At 55.5% G+C, this 24,537-nt stretch overlaps 4 protein-coding genes and 1 non-coding gene across 5 annotated transcripts; 3 read left to right on the forward strand and 2 right to left on the reverse strand.

Moving 5' to 3' along the window:
• Positions 1 to 2,142: 2,142 nt before the first annotated feature.
• Positions 2,143 to 3,879, forward strand: B0I36DRAFT_351379 (Ca2+ transporter; the record flags this gene model as incomplete). Its single annotated transcript, XM_046157006.1, has 6 exons — positions 2,143 to 2,332; positions 2,414 to 2,859; positions 2,914 to 3,393; positions 3,452 to 3,563; positions 3,598 to 3,701; positions 3,760 to 3,879. 6 exons carry the CDS (start codon positions 2,143 to 2,145, stop codon positions 3,877 to 3,879), a joined length of 1,452 nt encoding a protein of 483 aa, XP_046010713.1.
• Positions 3,880 to 5,516: 1,637 nt separating this feature from the next.
• On the forward strand, positions 5,517 to 6,669 carry B0I36DRAFT_247670 (lactoylglutathione lyase-like protein; the record flags this gene model as incomplete). The annotated part of the gene is made up of 3 exons (XM_046150325.1): positions 5,517 to 5,563; positions 5,646 to 6,126; positions 6,223 to 6,669. 3 exons carry the CDS (start codon positions 5,517 to 5,519, stop codon positions 6,667 to 6,669), a joined length of 975 nt encoding a protein of 324 aa, XP_046010714.1.
• A 1,236-nt stretch (positions 6,670 to 7,905) lies between these two features.
• Positions 7,906 to 8,385, forward strand: B0I36DRAFT_328202 (uncharacterized protein). Its single transcript, XM_046154570.1, has one exon. The coding sequence runs from the start codon at positions 8,107 to 8,109 to the stop codon at positions 8,299 to 8,301; it is 195 nt and encodes a 64-aa protein (XP_046010715.1). The 5' UTR covers positions 7,906 to 8,106; the 3' UTR covers positions 8,302 to 8,385.
• Positions 8,367 to 8,439, reverse strand: B0I36DRAFT_t121. The gene has a single exon. It is a non-coding gene; the product is annotated as a tRNA-Lys (tRNA).
• Positions 8,440 to 9,218: 779 nt separating this feature from the next.
• B0I36DRAFT_375561 (uncharacterized protein) lies at positions 9,219 to 10,269 on the reverse strand (the record flags this gene model as incomplete). The annotated part of the gene is made up of 2 exons (XM_046160378.1): positions 9,219 to 9,861; positions 9,974 to 10,269. 2 exons carry the CDS (start codon positions 10,267 to 10,269, stop codon positions 9,219 to 9,221), a joined length of 939 nt encoding a protein of 312 aa, XP_046010716.1.
• Between the last annotated feature and the right edge of the window lie 14,268 nt (positions 10,270 to 24,537).

Here is a 24,537-nt window from a genome sequence, read left to right on the forward strand (position 1 = left end):
GCTGCAGAGCTCTGCGGCCGGGAGGCCTCTTTGGCGATCCCTGCAGGAGCAGCTTTGAAGGTGGTGTTTCTTGAGACCCCGAGCAGTCGAAACAGTGGGGGAAGCGTCCTATCTACTCCAGGCGGCCAGCCAGCCAGCCAGCCAGCCAGAGACAGACAGACAGACAGATGCGCGTTGACAGCACGGGTACATGCAGCAAGAAATGATGCGGGCAGCCGTTGACACATGTGCGTTTCCACAATGCTGACGCAGGCTAGGTACGATGGCGGATTACCCCGAGCAAAGGACGAGAAGCACGATAGGTCAACAAGAACGATAAACAACAAAAAATAAGCCTAACCTGGGCTCCGAGCAAGGGACTACCAGACCCCTGGCGGATTGCGACCTCGGGCGAACAGTGATCGTTTTACACGCGCCGAGTTTCATGGTACAGATCTGGAATCACCCCTTGACAAATTGATGGCGACTGCGCTCCCTGGCAAGAGCTGGGCGCAAGGTGAGGGGTCTTTTTGAAATGAGCATGCTGTGATGCTGCGCCACGGGGGTTGACAACACTGGCAATGATTTGAGATCTGGGCAGTCGCACAGAGGGGGGAGGAATGGTCGGTTGCGGGTGGGCGATGGAACCGAGCCCATTGGCTGGTGCTACTGAATCTCAGACGGGCGAACAGACACCGAGTGGAACACAGAGATGCCTCAGGGCAGCAAGAGTGGGACGGGTCCCCACACAGCAACCCGCGTGTGGTGCCTGTCGTCATCATCGCCAGGGACTGCACTGACTGGCAGCACTGCCTCTGCCGGACAGACTGTGCTCGACGACGACGACGACGACGACGACGACGACGGCTGTCGGTGGCCATTGCTGACCATGCCCGTGTCGCTGCAGCCAGCATGGGCAATTAGAGTTTCGGCCGCCATTCCCTGCCCACTGACAGTCCAGAGCCAGAGTGCTGCGCCTGTGGGACAATTGGGCACACTCGAGCTCCGTGTAGCTATTGCTTTCTTGGTTTTCCTTGGCCGCGCGGGCTAGGGCTTCTTGGCAATGACATCGTCCAGCCAAGGACTGTGAGCATCGTGAGCCAACTTGCCATCACCACCGGGAGCGCAACACTGCCACCACCAACTCGACAGCCACCTCCACCACTTAATTACTTGCCAATTGCCCTCGTCGTCGTCCTCCCGCTCCTCCTCCCCCACGCTCCAGCCGGCTCAATACGTACGTAGTCTGCCGCCTGTCCTCGTCTTGGCAAGCCTGCGCCTGCTCGCCCATCGCCCGCCTGCACGACGATCGCCTGCCCAGGGACCACCCTGCCCAGCACCAAAAAGCTTGGCTGTTGCTACCACGCCTGCCCGACAAGACGTTCTAGGGCGCTCCGGTCTCTTGGTCGCCGTTCTTGGGACTGCCGCTCCTCATCATACTCCCACATCATCCGCCATCTCTCTCCCGCTCCCCTTCTCTCTCTCCCTCTCCTTCCCTCCCCCATCACCAGGGGGGCACTTCTCTAGACCCCAATGTCGAGTAAGTCGCCGGCGATCCGCTGATTTTCCCTCTTGTCCCTCCCGTTCCGCTGTTGTGGCTGAGGTTGCGCGCGCGCGCGTCGTACCTGCACCCCCCTTCCCTCACCACTTGACCTCGGGCGCCAGGCCCCGTCGCCCCAATCTGACTCGCAAAGCCAAACCCCCAATGCACGCGCGCCGCCGAGCAACGGGCCACTGCCACTCAGAGCCAAGCATTTCCAAGCCTCTGGCTGCCGTATTACTGCGCAGCCCAACATTCTCCAGTCATCCGTCCGTTCATTCCTTCCTTCCTTACTTGCCGTCTGTGTCAATGCTTTTCTAGTCGGCCTTGTCCCCGTTTGCTCGAATTGTCTCGTGCACCCGGTCTGTCGCAAACTGCATATCGCCCAACTCCATTCCCTCAAACAGCTATGCGATCCTCGGCCACAACAAACTCCCGCCTCACACTCTCTGCATCTCACTGCACAGCTCCACAGCCTCGTCGTCTTGCTCGTGCCAATGCTCGGTCATAACGCTGTATCAACATACTGACTGGTCGTCATCACTACCCGCCGCACAACAGACATACCGTCGTTCCTCCACAGCCTACGCAAACAGGCCACCCAACCCAAGCGCCGCGCAGGTATGAACGGGGGAGCAGCACCAGACGAGCACACCGCGCTGCTGGGCAGCGGCGGTCGCAGTGCCAATGGCAGCCACTCGACGCGCGACTTCTTCTTCAACTCGCAGGTCACCCCGGGCCTCGAGAGCGAAAAGCCATGGGTCAAGTATCCCGCCCACGTGTGGCACATCACAAAGATGACCCTGCTGAGCAGTGAGTGGTGGTCCCCAATGTCGTCGCATGGCATGCGCAATGCCCCGCGCCGCGCACGTAGCTGACCGCAAATGTTCACAGGCCCGGTCAACATCCTCCTCGTTTGCGTGCCCATTGGTATCATTGCCGGCCAGGGCGGCTGGGACCCGATCGCCGTCTTCACCATCAACTTCTTCGCCATCATTCCCCTGGCGGCTGTCCTGTCGTTTGCGACCGAAGAGATCTCTGACAAGCTCGGCGAGTCGCTCGGCGGACTGCTGAACGCGACATTCGGCAATGCGGTCGAGCTGATTGTGAGCATCATTGCGCTCCAGAACAACCAGCTCCAGGTTGTCAAGTCTTCCATGATTGGGTCGATTCTTTCCAACATCCTCCTCGTCATGGGCATGTGCTTCTTCTTCGGCGGTATTGTCAACATGCGCGACGGCAATGGTGACGGCACAGAGCAGTCATTTGCCTCCATCACTGCGCAGACGACCTCATCGCTGATGACACTGTCGGCCGCCTCCATGATCTTGCCTGGCACTGTAAGAAATAATCGGCCCATAATCACCTCGGCCTTCTCTATTTTATGCTGACAGTACATGGTGATACAGCTCTTCATGATTATCAACCCTGCCGATGACGAAAAGTCGACTCGCCGAACGATCCTTGCCCTGTCTCGTGGTACTGCAATCATCCTTCTTATTCTTTACGTCATGTATCTCTTCTTCCAGCTGAAGACGCACCACAACCTCTTCAGCCTCGAGTCCGCGACGACCCCGCCCGACTCGCAGAACGCTTCCGATGAGGAGAGCAATAACGCAAACCACCACCACGAGGACGACGACGAAGAGGAGAAGGAGGAGCACATGAGCCCGTGGTCGGCTGGTGTCGTTCTCATTGTGACGACTGTTCTGGTCTCCATCTGCGCGGACTACCTTGTCGACAGCATCGACTCTCTAGTGGAGCGCGCTCACATCAGCCGCAACTTTATCGGTCTTATTCTGATTCCTATTGTCGGCAATGCGGCTGAGCACGTTACAGCTGTCGTGGTTGCTGTGAAGAACAAGATGGACCTGGTGAGCTCCTTGTCTGGCCCATTCGGTCAGTCACAGTTACTAATATCGTCCACTCTAGGCCATGGGAGTTGCTATTGGCTCCAGCATCCAGATCGCCCTGTTTGTCACGCCGTTCCTCGTCATTCTCGGCTGGATTATGGACCGCGACATGGACCTGCACTTTGAGACTTGTAAGTTGCAGACTGCTCATTGATGTGCACGCAGTTGCTAACCCTCACGTAGTCGAGACTGTCTCTTTCGCGCTATCCGTGCTTGTCGTCATCTACACCGTCATGGATGGAAAATCGAACTACCTCGAGGGTGCTATGGTATGTCTTGCAGGTCTGGAGAGTGGGAAGCTGCATCATGTGCTGACACGCCGCGTAGTTGATGGCGCTCTACATTATCATTGCGCTCGCCTTCTTCGTAACCCCTAGCGAGGACTTCGACAACGAGAACGCTACTCTTCTCTCCCACGCCGTGCGCAGCATCTTTGGGTCTTCCTAGGAGTAAAGAGCAGAGAGGTGGCGTACAGGAAAACCGAATACGTTACGGCTTCGCATTGAGCTGTCAGTATGTTTGTGGAAACGACAAACAAGAATTTGGCAGGGGATTAACCACGGTTGAAAATCCCGGATTCTGCCCTTGGAGGAGGCGTTCCCCCCCGCCTGTGCACATTGGAAAGAATATGTGCAGCAGGCAATCATATTTGCCTTTACGGGAGAGGCATACCAACCGACATTCAAAGTCTTGAATTTCCTTATCTTTTCATTATGTACTATTAAAACTGGCAGGAGAGATGATGCGCGCGAGCGACTCGGGCGCGCAAGGCATCCTTCGCCGCAAGCAGACTGTTTCTGAGCATTATGTGGCATAGCTCCCCTCGGGATGGACGAGGTGAAGAAATACGACATGAAGAATTGATTTCAATTGCTGGTCTGCTCCGACGCAGCATCTGGAAAAACTAAAGTGACGTCATGCGGCGCTGCCCAGCTTCACTCGAGAGCAGGGGACGTGCTCTAGCATTGGACAGGTCCCCAAACCGTCTCGGAATAAGGACTGACAGTCTTCCGTTCATATAGTAGATGTTGCGCAGTCAAGTACGGCCGGGGAAAAGTTCCAAGAGGTTCACACCCAAGTAGCTCAATGTGTGAGTGAGCATGTCCCTCGGCCGTCCAAGGGTTTGCAAGCTTCCTGAGGTCACCCAACCAGGACCCATGTGTGTGCAAATGCGCTGCGGTGCTGATTGGCCCGCGGTCTCGGAGCTCTTGTGGGGCATGAGCAGCCAGTGATGAACCGGAGCGGAACTACCCCGCTGCTGCTTCGTCAGTCTACGTACGCGACGGGCAGACCCCAACTGACGTTGTGCTTCTGCGCCTGTGAGATCATTATTTTAGCACTGTAGCTTAGCTCTTTTCCTTCGCTGGGGAACTTAAGTCTCGCATTTATTCCACCTCGCGTACGTATGCAATCACTACACCACACACATACACAGACGAACACACACTGGGAGGCCGAAACACCTTCAGGCACGACAACAACGGCGACGACGAGTTTTATATGTCTACTGCGCTGCGAACTAGCTTGCGTAGGATACAGCTCCAGACGAGACATCTCCGGGCTTTGAACAACACCATCACTTCAGGTAGGTTCTCCAGCGGCCACGTACAACCGCACCTGGACCATTCATAGACCCAAGCGGGGGTCTATCATTGTCTGCTCAGGGAGAGAAACGCTGCCGCTCATACCGACTGTACATCACCCCGGTCATGGGGTTTCTCGACACTGTACTCGGCTCGGACCGATGATAGCTGGTCGGTGTGTGGAGGGCGAGGCTTCTTAGCTCTTGAGCGTCTGATCTGCACTGCTGGAGACAACTTTGGTGAGGAGGAGTGGTGAGAGGCGGCAACCTGCTAGGCGGTGGAGGTGTGCATGAGTCTCTCGAAGGCGGTGCGCGATGGTGTTTGCAGGCCATGTCTCTGGTGCAAATTCAGTGCCGGCGTGACACGGTCAGCTCGGCTTGTACCAGCGGATGGCGGTTCCGGGCGGTTGGTCGTGTTTCGTTTGGTCAACGCCGGCGGGCGGGAGTGCTAACCAGTTGATTTTCTCGGAATATAGTATCACCAACGAGGACATTCGCAGCTATGGCGTCCGCCACGAACACGAGCAACTACAAGCTCAACCACACGATGTAAGGCCAGCCCAGGACTTCAGGCGGAAGCCCACTCCACCCCAGACGATGTGCTGGCAAGACTGACACGGACCATCTGCAGGCTTCGTGTGAAGGACCCCAAGGCCTCGGTCAAGTTCTACGAGTTCCTGGGCATGTCGCTGGTCAAGAAGCTCGCGTTCCCTGACAACAAGTTCGACCTGTACTTCCTGGCGTACGACAGCCCCAAGGCCGTCTCGCACGGCGCCAGCACCTTCGACCGCGAGGGCGTCATTGAGCTCACGCACAACTATGGCACCGAGGACGACCCCAACTACACGGTCAACAACGGCAACAAGGAGCCGCACCGCGGCTTCGGCCATGTCTGCATCAGCGTCGACCACATCCAGGCGTGCTGTGACCGCATCGAGCAGGCCGGCTACAAGTTCCAGAAGAAGCTGACCGACGGGCGCATGCGCAACATTGCCTTTGCGCTGGACCCGGACGGGTACTGGGTCGAGATTGTCAGCCAGAACATCAAGAGCACTGGCGCCGACGATCCGGCCGAGCAGGGTGTTGAGACGGATGTTTCGACGTACCGGATGGTAAGCTTAGTGTTCTCTTGCTTGTGACACCACCCATTCTGCGAAGACTGCAGGTTTCATCATTGAAGTCTAACATTATACGCCTCGTGACCATAGAACCACACCATGATCCGCGTCAAGGACGCAGAGAAGTCGCTCAAGTTCTACACCGAGACCCTCGGCATGACGCTCCTGCGCACCCACGAGGCAAAGGAGGCCGGCTTCAACCTGTACTTCCTGGGCTACGGCGCCAACGACAACGAGACGGGCAGCATCACCGCCCATCGCGAGGGCCTGCTCGAGCTCACGTGGAATTACGGCACCGAGAAGGACGCCGACTTCAAGTACCACGACGGCAACTCGGAGCCGCAGGGCTTCGGCCACATCTGCGTGTCGGTCGACAACCTTGACGCCGCGTGCGCGCGCTTCGAGCAGATGCAGGCCAACTGGAAGAAGCGCCTCACCGACGGGCGGATGAAGAACGTCGCGTTCCTGCTGGACCCAGATGGATACTGGGTCGAGGTCGTGCAGAATGAGCGGTTCGCGGGGAAGGAGAACTTCTAAGGAGTATCACTTATGATGAGCATGCAGGGAGAGAGGCTGTCGTGCTTTGACCATGGGCTGGCCGTGGTGGCGGAAAGGGTACAACCAACGGGATCTTGGCCTGCTCGGTACTAGAGATATACTCGCATGTACTCGAAGCTAGGACACTTGCCTAGGTACCGCCATAGCAAAATGTAGTGATCGACTCCCTTCTCTTCAAGGCAGTACTTCCAGTGAACAGCGAAATATGCAGGAGTGCACGTCCTGTACGGTGACGCTGTTGGCCAGAAACCCTCGGTGCTTTTCGAACCCTGCTACAATCCTAGGCACATGCATTAGGTAAAGATTTTGCTCAAGCAGCAATAGACGGTTCCGCTTTTGTGGATTGAGCCACGAGGAAAACCAGTACATTGCATCACGACTCGACTCTGGGCTCGATTGGCGGGCATGTCTGCACGCGCGGCGGGGATACTTTGCTTTGCTACGCTTTTAGGTGGGTGCAGATCTTGGTCCCCTTCACCTTGACTTTTATCACACTTGGAGGTTCCTCTTGGGGGGGGTTATGAGAAATGAGTCGCGTCTCGTTGCTTGATGGACCGTAGTCCCTGTTTGCTATACATTCCCATGGTGCCTCACGGGCGGTTGAGGTGATCAATGAGAGGATGACGAATTGATGACTGACTTGGGCGGGTTCAGAGAGAAAAGAACATTCGCGGAAAGGGGACCAACCGAGAAAGTAGTAGTCATGATAATAAAGTGTCAGGAAAACAACAACTTGGTACCTCAACACCTCGTGCTGAGTTTCCAAGTCGACTTGACCACTCTCGAGGGACATTTGCTATCACAGAAACGAGACAGCAACAGCAACAGCAACAGCAACAGCAACAGCAACAGCAACAGCAACAGCAACAGCAACAGCAACAGCAACAGCAACAGCAACAGCAACAGCAACAGCAACAGCAACAGCAACAGCAACAGCAGTGACTGTAGCAACATGGCTGAGGGAGTCTCCGTGGCTGGACGACCCGGTCTCGCGGGGGGGCAGGCGCTGCACTACGGGGAGGGGATAAAGGCCGTCGTGAGGGCGAGCTTGCAATGGAGGTGCGTCGAAAAAGAGAGAGAGTGCTATGTGATTTATACCTCCCTACTCTCACACACACACACACTGCTACTCCAGCCGTGGGGACGAACACAGGGTTCTCAGAGACGTTAAACTAACGGGCTATACCTATATTCTATATGGGAATACACAGTTTCAAGTCTCAAAGATATCTTGGCAGTGCCGGCGAGGCGGTCCGGCTATGTGGCCAGATTCACATCCAGTCACGTCCGGGCTACCTTGGTGAAGAACCAAAAGACCTAGGATTGAGCCTTGATATCGAGAATGTGGTTCATTCTCTTGTCGTTGGGCCGCACTCCCCAGCCTCGAGGTAGTTGGGAAACACAGAAGATGTAACAATGTCACGGCTGAACTTGAGGCGAAAGGTCGCGCAGCCTTTTGCAAAAGATGGCGGAAGTTGTGGAGCCTTCATCAAAGGTCCTCTTCCTCAGGAGAGACGACGGATTGTTCCTCAACGAGTGACAAAACGGGGGATGTGTCCCGAGGTCAGTCTGGACAGGCAACGAGGACGAAAAGAATCAACAAAAGCATGAATCACAAAAAGAAAAAAGAGAAAGGTTGATGTGCTCCTGATATGTCAGGAGCGCACCGGGAATTGAGCCCGATGCGGGGGTCGAACCCGCAACCTTGAGATTAAGAGTCTCACGCTCTACCGATTGAGCTAACCGGGCTTCAGAGCTGTTGGGGGTTGTTCTTGAAAGCTTGGTGATGCTTAAGATTGTCTATATCCGTGAAGAGTTTTGCGCAAAAGCTTTTCTCTGGTACAGAGGTTGTCCTAGGCTGTTTAGTGGGGCGGGCCGGCGTGACGTCGCCCCTGCGTCGTGCTAAAGGCCAGGCAGCTGGGTCCCTGTGGGTACGGTAAGCCAGCGCTAGGAGTGGGTCCGCTGAGTGCCGGAAGCCCTGGAAGGTACTGGGATGTACGGCTATTCACCTTGCACACAGACTCGAACGTCAGAGACAACTCCCGGCAACCTCCAGCTTTTTCAGTTCAAGCACTTATCCTCACTGAGCCCAGCAGACTCTGGCACTAAACCAGTTGGAAAAAGATCCGGGATCTTGAGGCGGTGTAATCATTCATGTTTGGGGATACCTCGTTCATTACGTATACGAGCAGCTTTTTCAAAGTGGTTACGATCGTCCCAGCTACTAGACACTTCCACTTCAACACGGCTTATTGAGCTGGGACTCGGATGAGCGCCAGGATAGCCTAGGATGCTTTTGTATCGGAGCCTTGTGAGCTCAGCGAGTATTTTGTGTGACTACCAAGCTTGGGCGGCACAATTTTCCAATGCAATTTATAAGACGGGTCATCCACATGTGCGACGACCATCACAAACACACCCGTGGCGAGGTCCAGCATCAAGACCATGAACTATATTGCCTCGCGACCTAAGGAACAGGATATCTGGCCACAATGGCAACTGTAGCCCCCCCCCCGGGCCGCAAGCGATCACTTCAGATCAGTGCTCTGCGCAATGGCCTCGACCGCCGAGTAGTTCGCCTGGAGCGCATCCATCTTGATCCTCACAGCCCGCAGGCAATCGGAACCGAGCACCAGCCTGAACAGCGCCAACTCGTCCACGCCTGCTGCCATCCCAGTCCCCTCCACCGCCTCAACCACTCGTTGCGCAGCCTTGTCCGGGTCGCCCTTGAGCAGGCCCTCGGCAGCCATGTTCTTTGTCATTCGGACAATCCTGTCCGCCGGCGTACCACGATACGCATTCGAGACCGCCTCGCCGCCGCGCTCCGCCACCACACATGTATCCGAGAACGGCGTCTTGAAAGCCCCAGGTACGACCAGAAACACTCGGATCCCCCACGGCTCAACTTCCTTGGCCAGGGCCTCCGTCATGCCTTCGAGGGCAAACTTGGAGGCGCAGTAGAGCGAGCGGCCTGGCACGCCGATCAGAGCCGCGCCGCTGCTGAAGTTGACAATCACAGGTGAGGGATGCGGACGCGCTGTGACCTCTGGATCGTGGCCAGCAGCTACGTCGGTCTTCACTGCCCGGGCACGAAAGGCCGGGAGGGCGCCGCGGATGCAGCGGATCGGGCCAGTGAAGTTTGCGTCGAGCTGGGCCGATATCTCGTGGTCGCTGTTTCCCGTGCGTGGCCCTCTGGTCAGTGACGAAGGTCATATGTTGCGTTGATCTGAAGGGGGGCTGCGCCATATGAGTATCCCCGGCGCTTCATCATACACATACGCACCTGATATCCTCCAGGGCTCCGAGAAGCGCATAGCCGGCGCAGTTGACCAGAACATCGACTTGGTTCTCCTCGACCGCACTCCGGACAGTCGTCTCGCAGTCTTGGCCCGTCACATCAAGCCTCAGCCACTTGCCGCCCCGTACCTCAAACTCGGGGACTGCTTGTCTGGCCCTGTCTATGTTTCGAGTGGCCCCCGTCACTCTCGCGCCTGAGGCCAGAGCCTCCAGTGCCAGGGCCGCACCCAGGCCGGATGAGGCGCCTGTGATCAGCCATGATCGGGGAGTTTTAGAGTCCATGATTGTTGGGAGTTGCGCTGTTGCGTGACTGGTCGCGCTGTTGTGTTGCTGTGTGGTGCGTGTTTCGGGAGTTTCTACTTGTTGCCTAAGGTAGTCTCTCTTCAATCTGATTTGCCGTGTCTCAAGGTGACGACTCTCAACTGTGTCAAATGTTTTGGATCAGCTGGTTCCTCGAAGACGGAAGCTATGAAAAGAAATTGTGTGGTCTTACACGAAGTTGAGAGTTGAATGTGAACTAACCTATGAACTGTGGAATGTTGCCCCCCAAGGTGTACGACAGGCGCCACAACGAAGCACAAAATGTTGTATTGCAAATGGCTGGCCGCTGAAAAGTCCGATGCTCTTCCAGTTGAATGCTTGCATTACTTCATGATGAAATGCTCAGTCTCAGGTCATTACCACTTGACGTTGTCGACATTAGGAGTTGAGTTTGCCGAACAACGAAGCCCGTGGAGGTAGTGTACAAACCCGCTTAAACCCGAGAGCAGAGGCCTTAGAATCCAAAGCCATCGGCTCTAAACCCCCGGACTTAATTTGCCGAACAGTATACTCGCTCGCTTCTGCCATCAGGCGTTTTCTTTTTTTTTAAGAAATGATCGCCCGCCGCATTTCGGTAATGGGCCTAACCCTCACCAGCTGTTGTGGATGAAGTGGTGTAAATCGTGAGGATGCGCGGATGCCCACCAGCCAATGATCCTGTGTGGATGTTGTGCGATGTCAGCAAACAGCGTCCAGCGGAACTATGGTATGATCTGCGCTGCATCGTGAAGGATCTGGCAAGCCGTCTGGACTTTTTCGTATCTTTCGTCCATTTCAATAAGACAGTTCTCATCGCCACATGAGACGAAACGTTTCACATAATGGACCAATCTCGAGTCGATAAGCCCGGAAAGTCGAAAACGGCACGGGTCGGATGATGGGGCAGTCAGGAGGGGTACGAAATGTAATATCTCCGGTCTGCCGAGCACCTGGGCGATCAAGTCTATGCTTTGCCGTCACTACTTACACACGCCAATGAGAACCCTTCCCGGCCGGCACCTTGCCGCCCAGCCCTACACACCATTCTTCAAATTACAAGTATATCCTGCAGCCCCATCGTGTCTTTCATCTTTTCTCCGTCTATTGGCCGTCCCTCTGGCCACTCGGAAGCGTTCCCCATGTCAATCAAAACAGCGCGATGGCGTCGTCTCTTGCGCGGGGTGCGAGCAATCAGACCTTTTTGACTTTGGTGCTAAAACTGGAAACGTCAAACCATTCTCAACCTCTTGTGGCGTTGCTAAAAACAGGAAATGGCCTCACATGCCTCGAAGTGCATGTGTATGCATGCACGCGGGCCGGCGGGCGTGCGCTTGCATGCATGCATGCCTGCCTGCCTGCCAGCGCACCAAGGCTGTGGCAGATGACCACGACCGAGCCGTGCTCGTGCATGTTGAGGGGGCGCGGCCGGCCGGGGTGAGACAAGGGGGGCCCGAGAACTGCATGTTTGCCCGGCTATGGGAAACCGTGAAACCGTCTTGGGCCGCTGGCGGCTTATTGTGTGCCGCGCGCGCGCGCGCGAACAGGTCCAAGAGGACGAGTGGCTTAGGTCGTTCGCATTTGGACCGAAGGTCTACAGCATGGGAGTGTCTAGGTGTGAATTACGTTGACGTTGGTTCACCAAGGACGACATGAGAATTCTTTCCAACCTGGTTTACCTTGAATTGGATGAGTTGCTTTAATTACAAGGAATAATTTCGGGGAAGTTGCCGCTCAAGTAACAATGAAAACCCCTGCGCGTATGTCGCGATGCAATATGGATGGATGGACACACAATGACCCTGAAAAATCCTGAAGAGCGCGGCTATTACCAAAGCCAACAACAACCACGTGAGATACGCGCTCTATGCGATCTTGACTCAAAGTATGTATTGTCTATGTATAACAAAATAAAATAGTTGAATTTCAGAACAACTGGGAAATTATATTTGTCTCGTTACTGTAGGACAAAAATATAAATCGGATGACAGCACACAATCCAAAAACGCGTTGCAGATGTCATCGAACCACATGCGAAGTCATGTTTCATCCGCAGCAAACTACTGCAAGCCCTTCAGACCGGTCTGCCGGGATGCGGCGGCTGCAAACTGCTTCTTTGCTCGTTTGATTTGCATGCATACACACGGCGTGTGGGGGTCGCACACTGTAGACAACCAGGAGTTGTGTGTATCACGGCCATGTGATTCGGAGCTCGTAGTTCCTTTTGAGTCAGCAACTGCAGCGACACATTGCGACTCTGTAAGCGGTCGCAGCATCGGCACGCCTACATAGGGCGAATGGCAACGGCAAGTGTCATCACGGGGTTACTGAATAACAATGAGTTTACGTAAGTTCTACAACATGCTTTGGGCCAGTGTCAACTGTGTTAATGAGTTGCTTGAGCTGGGCATTGTCACCTGCATTTATTGAAGCTCCTCCCGCAGTTGAAGCATCCACCTTCATCCACCCTATCTCATGGATCTAGTTGACGCGCGTTGTGTCTCTTCTGTTCTTTGCATCATCAATGATGTCGTCAGCAAACGCGGGATATAGGGGAACATCCAACAGGTTCTGGGCCAGAGTTTAAGTCTGATGTGGTCAACGTTCCCCGGGATCGAGGGTTTTCGAGAGGAGTCTTTCGGTGGCCGTCCCCATCAACGGCCCGTTGTGTTTTCCTGCGGTGACCCAACCAGGACCACTCATAAGAAGAGGAACTGAGATAGTAGTCAAAGTTAATACTGACATGCACACTACCTGCTCGCCATCTGAACTGTGACATATGTAGCTTTTCATCCAAAAGGATCGTTGGTCGCTTGCAAAGTGGTTTCTCTGCGCGAAGCACGCGTCTTATACAGTTCATCTCAACATCAGGAGCGCCAGTACCAATAGCTATTTGACACGAAGTCGACTAGACATGCACGACTTGCCACGAAAGCTTGTCTACACGAAATCTGCATTGCCTTAAGGACCCGGGAAGCCTCGCATATAATATTGACTGTCACTCAGGTCGGTAGTCTCGGAATAGCAAGCTCCTGGCGAATCTTCCATGCTCCTCCTGGACGGGCAGTTCTCTTTCGTCAAAGAGGGGACCAATCAACAGTAGTACGTCTCCGCGGCGGTCCCTCCGCGGAGCTTTCCCCGAGGCGAGTGCACGTCAACCCACGAAGCGTTTTCTCGATTTTGCATTTGTCCTGCACAAAGCTCACAGTAAAGCCAGTCTGACAGACTCACGGTCTCAAGTGCTAGCTCCACAACCAGAGGAAGAAAAAGCCAATTGGAACTCCCGTCAATCAGCTTCCACAAGGCCTTGGGGGTTTGCATTCGAGGAGACGTTAGACTAGCTTTCCACGGCCAAACGCTCGCCCACCCAGCCAGCAAAGCCCAAGATGGCGCACCATTAGCGTCAAGCCTCTCAGTCATGGCGTGGCGCATGCGCGATATTCCGCGTGATTTTCGCTCGGGGAGGCTTTCCGGGGAAGACAGGGACCCTGGCTTTTTTTTTTTTGAGGGACAAAAAAGTCTAAACAAGTGTTCGGACAAGCCGCGATGGCTCTGGGGAAAAGAGGAAGAACAAAACTACGGGGCTTACTGAGGACGACCCCATGGGGGAGGAGGCGCTGAGAATTAGCAGGCCCCGGGGAAGGGGACGGTGCAACCACACCTTATGCAGGCGCTGAAGATCCGGTTTGAACTCTATCAAGATGAGCGCGCTGTTGATGCTGGTCTGGCATGGTCGTCTAAAACCCCCCCCAGACTAGAACGGTGGTCATCAGTTGGGGATCGTGCGGGGTGGAAGGAATAAAGTTCGTGCTTGAGATTTATCGAAATTGAGGCATTGACATTGAAGATGCAGCATTTATTTGAAAAATTTAAGCACCCTAAAGAAATTAAGAAAAAGACAGAGAGTAATAATCGCGGACCATGGTTTTGCAGTTCTGTATCCCAGGCGTGGTTTGACCACGAAGACTTGCGAGTCCGCTCTTCCCCGTCCACGAGCATGCGCCTCTGAATCCATAGCTCCAGAAGCCGACAGTAACCTCAGACAATCTTGACTTGCACTCGCCTACGCGCAGTTGATTACCACATCCTCCTCCACCTTGGGACCGCAGGCCATGCATGACTGCGCTCTACTACCACCGGCAACTCAATGAACTGCTCAAGCCTTGCCTGGTGATTGCCTCTCTGTCTGTGCGGTCTACTGCTCTTCGCAATCTATACCTGCTGATGGCCATACACATATATGTACAAACGAAAACCACTGCCACGAGTCAAGTTGCAAGGACCCGTCAGGCAGAAAGCTGACTCATCGTGAAGGACAACTTCAAAAGCTCCAAGAGCACTTATACCAATAGCAAACAGATCAACCCACCGGCGAGCATATTTTCCCAGAACCCGTCGATAAATTTGTTAAATTCGCCCATAGAATTATTACACATATCCAAGTTTATTCCCAAGCTGGGGGGCTGGTGGAACAGTGGTGGATTTGTCCCCAAAACTCCCACAAGAGCCACACGGTGTGTGTCCACGCAGATTCCCACTTCTTGCAGAGAGCACGGCCCGATACAGACTCATTGAACCGCAGCACGTCGCGAAGGCAGGTACACACACGCGCGCAAGGCAACTGGCCAGTACAGTGCTTCTCGACGCGTCAGACCACGGTGGGGTGCCAGTCAGGCCAGTCTCTACGGGTATCCCTTTGTTATTGGGGCTGCCGCAGCTCGCTGGTTGGCTCAATGCCGGTCCGCGTACCTTGCATTCCAATAATTGCCCCTTGTTGCACACAACGATAATCCGGCCAGCCAAGCTCCAAGCAACGCGAGTGGCCGGGCGAATTTTTGATTCTAGAAGCTGGAAGGCTCAAGAACCGGCACAGCCGCTCTCCCCGCACCTCCACCCTGAAAAGTACAAGTACCGTAGTACACAGCACCTGCCCATGGTACATACACGGCCTGTCCGGCTTAATTATTGCTTCCATCAGCCTGGACTCAGGCGGGTCGGTCCAGTCCGGCCGTACTGTACTACCGAGAGAACGGAGAGGGAGCAAAGAAAAAAAAAAGAGGAGTCTATTCACCACCCATGCCCATGCAGAAGAGACTAGGCATGTCTGTGACCGACTTTCCCAGCCTGCATTTGCATGGCCAGATGCTCGCAAGTGGCACCGTAGCGAGAGGGCGAGGAGCTACGTACCCGCGCGCAGAAAAGAAGGCGGTTCTTGGGCGGTACTCGAGTGGGTCCCGGACCGACTTCTCTCAGACACCGGACATGTGCCTGCGTTACAGGACATGCAGATGATGGTGGAACCATGGCAAGGCGGATATCAGGGTCCCCGTGGTGGGAGTAGATGACATTGGGAGAAGACGGTGGCCGCTTTGGCTTTCCGGCTTTGACGGAATGGGGTGTTTTTCAGGATTTGAAGCTGTGCGCAGGAGAGCGTGAACACCAGGACTCCGTAGGCCATGAGAGAGCCACGGGTACGTATTTGGAGTTGTCGTACTGGGAAGCCGTCATAGGTCATGCTCCAAGCCCCGGTGGTTGCTTGTGCTGGCGCAAAGATCTTGACCCATGGGGGGAAAGACCTCTCCACGGTCCCGCGTTCAGGAATCAAACTCGGGTTGGGGCCGCGTGCTGCAACGATACATAGGCACCATGTACACATGCACAAGCGTCTGAGACTTTCGAGCGAATAGGTACCTGCATATGTCATAGCTCGGCAGAATACCGAGCTTCAATGCTGCACAGCAATCCAAGGGAAACCATTCACCGACTTTGAGAACCCACGGGGAAGTAGCCGAGACCCAGAAACCGCTGCTGGAACAGTGGGTGTGCAAACAAGATCTTCTGGAAAAATGCGTGGCGCGCGGCAGAAGAAGGAGTGGAAGAAGTGGAGCCCACTGGTCGCAAATCGCAATTCCCATGCTCGTTTTCGCTGCCTCCTCGGTGAAGGGTTGCCCGCGTTCCGAAGAATTATCTTGCCCGATGGCCAGAAACGGACAAGTTCCTGGTCAGAGAGCCTGTACATCCACAGCAGATTTGGTAAGGAAGCATGATGACTGGCCAAGAATCCAGCAGAGCGTTTTCGCGTGCCATGTGGAGATGTCGTTTGTGCGCGGGTCTGGATGTGACTCCTGTTCCACTGTAAATCCACCTGGGCACTGATAGATGGACACCGGTTCGGTGGTGGAGTGCCCAAAGTGCAAGCTCCGCAAGCTATGACTGCATATCGTATCGATAGCACGTCTAGATCTGCATCCCACTATCTGACAGGGACCCAGCCGGCGAGGGAGAGTGATTGTCAGGGGACTTTGATGTTTTCGGCGGCAAGGGCCGTGCGCAAAGTCGTCGCCTCTTCCGCATCTACCCATGGGAATTGCCGAGACCACGCATGTCAAGTCGGCATGACCATCAGCGAAGCCTGACTGGACTGGACTGGCTTGCACGGATCTACCAGATCGTGGGGCAGGCCGTGGGAGTGGACTACTCGGGGGCTGTACGAGTTGGAGCTCATGGCCCGGGGGCGTCGCCGTTCTCCAACCTTGGAGGAGAGTAGCGCCGGTTGGCCTTTTGGAGGCGTCGAACCTTGTCCTGCTGGTGATGGCTTTCCTGCCAGACACACTCTGCACCTGTGTTCGTGTCACCTGTCGTCCCTGTTTGTCTATGATTAGACGCTACACCCGAGTCGAGCACCCTGGGCGGCTCGTCCATCAGAATGGAGAGTCACTACCCGGAGAGGTGCGATGCCGTCCATGTCGCTGTACTGCGCCGGACGAACGGACGGATGGCTCTCGTCTGGCGATGATGTTCCCACAATATGTCTTGCGGGATGACGTAGGGTTTGGGGAGGGCACATGGCAAGATGGGTTTTTGTGGTTCTTTGCCCGAGAGGCCACCGAGGTCAAGCCGCAGCCGCGAGCCTGATTCAGGGTCTCCGCAGGTGTGGCAGGTGTGGTGGAGATGGAGGCGCAGAAGGAGAAGCAGAAGCAGAAGGGGGATACTTGGAGATGTGGTGATAGGCGAGGCGGCGAGCAGCAACGCACCAGACATTTGGTAGCGGTCATCCAGTGCTAGGAGTGTGTGTGTGTGTGTGTGTGTGCGGGAGAGAGAGTGTGAGCGAAAGCCGAGACGGAGCTCACCACATCACATGCAGTCTACGCTAGTGAGAGCGCGCTTGGGCGGCCGCGGGGCCGGAAGGGACGAAACCGGCGTTACTCGGCTGTGGGAAAGAGGCCGGGTGGGGCCCTCCCCACGGCGCCGGACCAGTCAGAAAAATGACAGAATAAAGAGAGGAATAAAAAGAAGAGGTAGGCGGGGGGACCCCACTTGCAGGCCGCGCATGGGGCTGCCCGAACAGGAAACATTCCAGAAGGCAGGCTCGCCTTCTTCCGGGGCGCCGGGCCTCTCCCTCCCAGTCGGGCAAGGCGAGATCTCTTCGTGGTGGTGGTGGTGGTGCTGATGGAGGTGTGGTCGAGCTGCTCGTGCCGGGCATGGTGTGTGGGTGGGAGCTGGACCCCACCACTACCACTATCTTCTTGACCATGGCTGCACAGCACAGGTGCAGGCAGACATGAAGCCAGCAAAGGCCCGATGATGGATGGCTTTGCCGACACGCCCTGTGCGTGCGCCTGTATCGCTGCGACTGCGAGCAGGTGCCTCTCGCCAGCGACCACACAGTCAAAGCAAGTCATCAAAAGATCGGCCAACTCGAGCTGCAGAAAAGCGACTGTCCTGGCACGCAAGTTCCAGTCGTCACATGACAGCGATCAATATGTTGTTGCAAACTCTCTTTCGTGTCTCAGCTCGGCACTTGCGCTGCAGGCAGTCGTCGTCCACACCAAAAATCTGGTTAAACCTCGTGTCCAACCCCCCACGGGCGCTAAGGCCCGCGGCGCGGACGACGTCTTCTGGCCCTGCCTGTCTGTCAAGATAATATGCTAAGGTTATTCCCGGCCTGTGCAGTGTGCAGCGTGAGTGGGAGGCATAGCCATCGTCGACGCATCCCCAACGCAGCAGTCCCAGCGCCTGATGGTGGTAGATGCAGGACGTCACTTGGCGGTTTACCGCGAGCATTGTTCCAAAGGTGGGGGTGACAAGACGTATAGGCGACCACGATGCATGCCCCTGCGAGCAACCCTATGTGCGTCTAAATGGCTGACGAGCATTGTGTCAACCAAGCACACCTCAATTCAATAGCCATCGCTGGGGCCTCCGCGGCGGTAGTTCCTTTATCCTCTGTTTGAGTTTTTGATGAAGGTTCGCTTGACGCTCAAGCGATGCTGGGCCACTGATAAAGCGCTAGAAAGGGAAGCTTTCGGCAGGATGCTGTACCCCACGTGGTGTCAGAGCGCGCTCTTCTTCAGAGCAGTATCTTGCATATCGTACGCACCTACCTTTAGGTACCCAATCAATGTTCTGTCGATTATTTTTAAGGGAATTAAACAAAGGTTTGGAATAATATCTTCGCAATTCTGCAATGGTAGAGGCCGGTTACCACGTCTGTTTCATCGGCAGTCACATGGCCCATTCCCCAGTCCACGGATGCACCGCCATGCAAGCACGATGAGTTGTCCAGAGGCCTGAGCTGAAGGACCCCCCAGTTTGCTCTCTGCAGCAATGCCACAAAACACACACCACAAGGTCACATCGCATGCGGGGGGGCCTCCCTCCCCTCTGGTCGCGAGCGCCGCCATATGCACGCGCGCGCACAAAACTGCGAATCAGTGCGCCGCATGCAAAACTCACCGACATTTGCAAGACGCTTGATCCTCGAGGGACCGCATGCAGGCAGGCTAGTGGGTGGGCATGGCGACCTACAGAGCACTCCGTACGTACACTACCTACATGCGCCCATTACGATATCAGTCTCGATCTCTCTGCCCGCCATACAGCCGCTGTGATCATATCTGGGCGGCACACCATTGTAAGATGCAGACAATCCACATGGATACGCGTGTGGTGTTGATGTGTGGACGGGGTCGCCAGGAATCATTGGGCCATGGACAGGATGACCGCCGTCCGTCGCCCCTTTCTCGTTCCGATAGTGCTGCACGCTACTCTGACTCGCCCCATGGCCGCAGAACAAGCATGATCCCAACAACCTCACCTGAGGCCCAGTAACTGCAAAGGCCAGTCAGAACACACAGCCGTGTCCTTTTCTGACCGTAATTCGAACCCCCGTTCTCATGGCCGCCGGGGACCATTCTCCAGGTTACCCGCTCCCCAATGCTTCGCCGTCAATCCTAATCCGGTAGTTCTCTCGTGAAATGCCGTGGGGTTTTTGGTGGTGGCCCCCCCCGGCCTTACGACAACAACCCTAGATGGGGAGTGACGTAGGTAACAGGGTGCTAGAACCTTGTAACCAGGTTACCAACCGGCAGCTACAAATCCAGAATCCAGGCTTTTGTAGTGGCCACCGGGATTGGCGATCCTGCTTGAGCCTGCAACGACGACCATCATGAATCAAAACCCCTGCACACAAAGAGGAAGAAAACACCGTGACGATGTCATTCTTCCCACTGGGAAAGATGGCGCCATCGAGAGAGGAGAGGGGTGCTCGTCTCGCATGGCGCCTGTGGGGTTACACTATCAGGCCCTCCCTCTGCGTTTACAGCGCTGTAAGTGGTGGTGGCGATATGTGGGTACGTACGTACTATCTCTTTCCCAGAAAGGCTTACAGGAAAGCAGAGGCCCAGGTCGTGCGACCGGTCTACGGTCCGGACATTGTGGATTCAGTTTTATGTCTGGTGTTTATATCTGGCATTCCAATTTTATCAATGAGATGCATGGTCCGCATCTTCTGCGAACACGGCTTTGTGGCAGACACACGGGAAATGTCGCCGATGAAGAAGATGCTGGGTCTGTGCTGGGCCACCCACCCCCTCCTTCCACCCCTCTAAGCAACACATAACATTCCAACTTCCAATGTTGGGTCTGAAGTGCCTGGGGGAACAGTGGCGTCCAAGGGAGCCACACCCAAGCCACCAAAGTGACCCAGAGGCGTTTGGGGGGCAAATGTGGCTGGATCTGAACGAGCGAGTTGGGGGCCATGAGGCGTCTGGGCATTCGACAGGCGCTGGCCAATCGCGAGGGGCTACTATCACTATGTATCTGTGTTTCTCATTTCGGCGGCTCGTCAGCGTGATAGGACGCTTGGGGACTCCGTGCAGCAGCCAGCTATCATTCCAGCATTTCCCGATGTGCGCTGTGCTCTTGGGGTCTCGTCTGGGCGTCTGCCAAAATGCAAATCACCTAACAACAGCTTCGACGTGTTTAAAGCATCAGAGCCTACCCAGAGGACATATTTGTTCAGATCACGACGCTGTCTGAGCTCGCGAGGGGTCCCTGAATGGAATGAATGTTGCAGGACAGGCTGCCCCCGGGCAAAACGTCAGAAAACGCCGCCGTCGTGGCCATGACGATGCGCCCACCGCTGAGGGGTCAGGGAATTGGCAACATTGCCATCCGGCAAGATGGGCGTGTCTGCCAAAGGCCCGCCCCAAAGGGCACGATCGGCTTTTTGTCAAGACAAGAGGGGGGAAGCCCGACTCAGCGCCATGCCCAGCCAAAGGTCTCAGAGGCTCAGAGGGGGTGCAAAGGCGTCCATATGTACCTTCGTCCGAGATGGCCCGAGAGGATCCTCGGGCAGGTCACGATGTTGCCAGCAGGATGGAAGGTCTCATCATGCCTGCGCAGATCAGGGTGTGTTTGTTTCTCGCCAGCCTGAGCACCAGCAGTGTGCATTATTATATTTTATCTCGTCCAGCGAGATATAAGTTGTTTTTGTTCCTCGCAGCAGCAAGACAGCATGACCGTTTGAGTGCTATTGGCGCCGCTGGTCAGCAAAGGTGCCCAGATGACGCAGCGTCCTATTTCCTCCGCCCCAATGAGGGCCGAGATGCTGAGACAGGCCACGCCCACCGTGGTGAGCCTCGCTGCTCGGGCTTTGCCCTCGACGATCGGCGCTGCATGACATCCCTAGGTTTGCAGGCGCCACACGTGTCTCTGCTGCTGACTGTGCAAAAGGCAGCATCTGGCATTCCGCCCTCGATCCTCTTGAATGACCCTGGACCCACCTTTTGTGCCAGAAAGCATCGGGCAGGGCAGATCATCTGGTGGTGGTTGTCTTCCCCAGCCCGGAATCTTCCCCACTGCCCACCGTCCAATCACAGCAGCCGCAAAATCTCCATTGGGGAGGCGCATCTCAGATGCTGTGGATCAGATGCTGCAACTTTGTGTGGTTGACACAACCAGGCAAGAACCATGCTGTCTCACCAAGAAAAGCCTTCCAGATCTCGCAGAGGCCCAAGGGATGCGGGAGCAGTAATCCTTTGCAGCAGCCACATGATCTCAACCACCATTCACCTCCCTCGCGGCCCACCCCCCTCCCCCCCTCTTCTCATTCATCTCCCCTCAGCCAACCCCCATGCAGCGAATACCAACGGCTGAGCCCCCGCCATAAGAGCCCCATGCCTGCTACTGTATTGTGAAATGACAGCCTCCCCCCCTTCTTCCCAAGACGATGAAACATGCATGCACTTGCGCGCCCCGGCCCAGCGGTTCCGGATCCGCTGCCGGTTCGCCAACCACAGGGGCCGGGATTCAAGCATAGCTTGGCGGGGAAAAAGTGTCTCTGGCTGCGTGTTGTTTCTTATTCCACGTCCGACCCCATGTCTGTCTTTAACGACATCTCCCACACCACGCCTGCGTGATAGATGACTGCCATGAACTCTGTCCTCTGTCACTTGCGCGGGGCGACAGAGCCTGCAATTGGTGACAGGATAGCCTGTAAAACACATTCGCCATGGTCACCTGCGACGTGCACGCGCGCGTGGTCATGCTGCTGCTTGCTTGCTTGCTTTTCAGGCACTTATTATCAGCCGGAGGACCGATATCACTCTCTTCCCAACAGGAACTTTTATCTCCCAGGAGAAGAAAGTACATGATGGGCGCAGCTGATAAAGTTCATACACTCAGGGCCGCGGAGATCCCCGCTCATCAAAAGGGCCCTGCCTTGTGCCTTTTACACATCCTCCCCCCTCCCCCCCTCCCCCATGTTGATATCATCGTCGCAAAGCCCGTAGCGACATGGGGTGGAAAGCATGGCGCTCCTTTGAAACCCGACAATTGACCAACAGGATCCCCAGCCGCGGAACATTTTCACCCCATCATCATCAGCCTCAGCCCTCCTCTCACCCTGCCTCCCCAAAAGTTGGTCATATATTGCATGATGGCTGAATTTTGTTCTGCAAGTCCCCCCTTCACCGTATCCCTCATCCATGTACGTAAGTGTGTGTTGTGTTGTTACAGATTGAGCTAGCCAAGATGACAAGCCCTCCCCCCCCCCCCCCCCCCTTTTGTTAGCAAGAAGAAGATGATCAATCTATACGATCGCGCGGCATGTACCCGGGTACCGCACGCGAGACCCCAAGGGCGTCCGAATCGGGCAACTCCGCTCATCTTTTCCCGCTCGCTTGAGATCTGGCAACAGAAAGCAGACGAAAGGGGGGAGGGGGGGCTGTTAAGTTACAAGACCGACAAAACAGCAGGTGTGATGTAAAACAAAAACCTGAGAAATTAAAACAACAATTTACCATTGACACACAACGCGCGCACACATACACACACAAAAGATGCAGCGATAGTCAGGGCTCGATATCATATCATCCCGCAGCAATACACGCACTCCAGCAGAGGTGAGTAAGTACAATGACAATTGCAAAGCCATGCTCCACGCGTACCTACGTAGGTACGTACACATGGCCGGCCATAAGAGACCCTTCGCCCCACCACCAACACCACCACCACCACCAACATGATGCCATCGCGACGCCAACGCGGCTGTGCCCGGCCCCCCCATCCCCAGGTTCTCGTGCTCTCGCGTAGATCTTTTTTGTTTTAACAATCAACTAGGAGAGAAAAGTGTAAATACAAGGTTCACAGAGCTCCCTCCCGGAATATTGGCGCGTGCCTGAGTGGTTGTGCCTGTGTGCCTGCAAAGCAAGCGAGCGAGCGAGCAAGCAACCAGCTGCAGCGCACCAATCAGGCCTTGCCCCCCCCCCCGGCTCTTTTCCCACCCCAAAGCCTAAGACCTTGTCATCCGTCATACCTGCGTCAGGGAGACTAGCAATGGCATGGCATGTTGCCATCTTGCTCATTGTGAAATCCCATCATCGCGCAGCACGCACAAGAGGGAGATGGAGAGAGAGAGAGAGAGGGAGAGGGAGACAAAGAAAGATTTAGAGGAAGGGGGGGAAAGGGGATTTGGAGAAGGGGCGAAAGAGCGAGCAACCACTACCAAATGTTCCGGTGACGCGAGCCTGCGGAACGACGTTGTGTGATGGTTACCATACCCATGCCCTGCAGAGTTTTGGTTGTGTTCCGCACCCTTCCACGCGCCGGGAAAAAAGTCCACGCACGAGAGAAGGGGGGAAGGGGGGAGAACATGGGACGAAAGACCAACTGTGAAGGAGTGACTGGCATGTTTGCATATGTGTGTGCGTGTGTTTGTGTTTGTATGGATGAGTGTGCTGCTTCGTGTTGGAGTAGTTGCACACCCTCAAACCCCCCCGCATAATTTACCACGCGAACAAGGCTTGTAGATCGCCGTGTGTGCCCGCCCGCCGCGCCGCGCAGGCCGGAGCGAAGATTTGCGTTGTTCTGTCCTGCGGGCAAGGGGCTCATTTTGAGCCGCACCTTTCGACTGCACCAGAAGATTCGAACGACGCGTCCTTTGATCATAGAGCGAGCACACAGTCGCACGAAAGGACCAGAAACGTCCCTTCTGGTGGCGGCAATCGACTGTCACTCATTACCTATCCCCCTCATCTGTTTGTATGGCCTACTATTCGTCGACGGACTCCCCGATGCTGCAAGCTGCCCAGCCTCGCGCTGTTTAGGTGCCCTTTGATATCGCCTCGACATGTCGTCACCCTCCGCCCCCCTCCCCTCCTCCCCAAAACATCCTTGCAACCCAAAACTCCGAAGGAAGAAGAAGCCAGGCAAGTATCACAAAGGACATATATCCACTCACACGCAACCGCCCGACGAGACGCGCTCATCCCGGACCATTCTGGGGCAGAGCACATGCAGACTACGTCAAACGAATGTTTGTTGATGCCATCATGCCCCCCCCCCCCATTCCTCCACCGCCCTTCCCCCTTTCCCTTTTACCTGACCACGGACACTTTGGTCCAGGGGAAAGAAAAAAAAAGACACCAAAATGCCGTGAAAGGGCGGAGCAAACCCTCCCCCCTTCCAGCA

Source organism: Microdochium trichocladiopsis, assembly GCF_020744255.1.
Source record: "Microdochium trichocladiopsis strain MPI-CAGE-CH-0230 chromosome Unknown B0I36scaffold_7, whole genome shotgun sequence".
NCBI classification, from domain to species: Eukaryota; Fungi; Ascomycota; class Sordariomycetes; order Xylariales; family Microdochiaceae; genus Microdochium; species Microdochium trichocladiopsis.

What these genes read in the sequence shown, in the direction of transcription:
- B0I36DRAFT_328202 (XM_046154570.1), top strand. Translation starts at nt 8,107, where the DNA reads ATGTCACGGCTGAACTTGAGGCGAAAGGTCGCGCAGCCTTTTGCAAAA.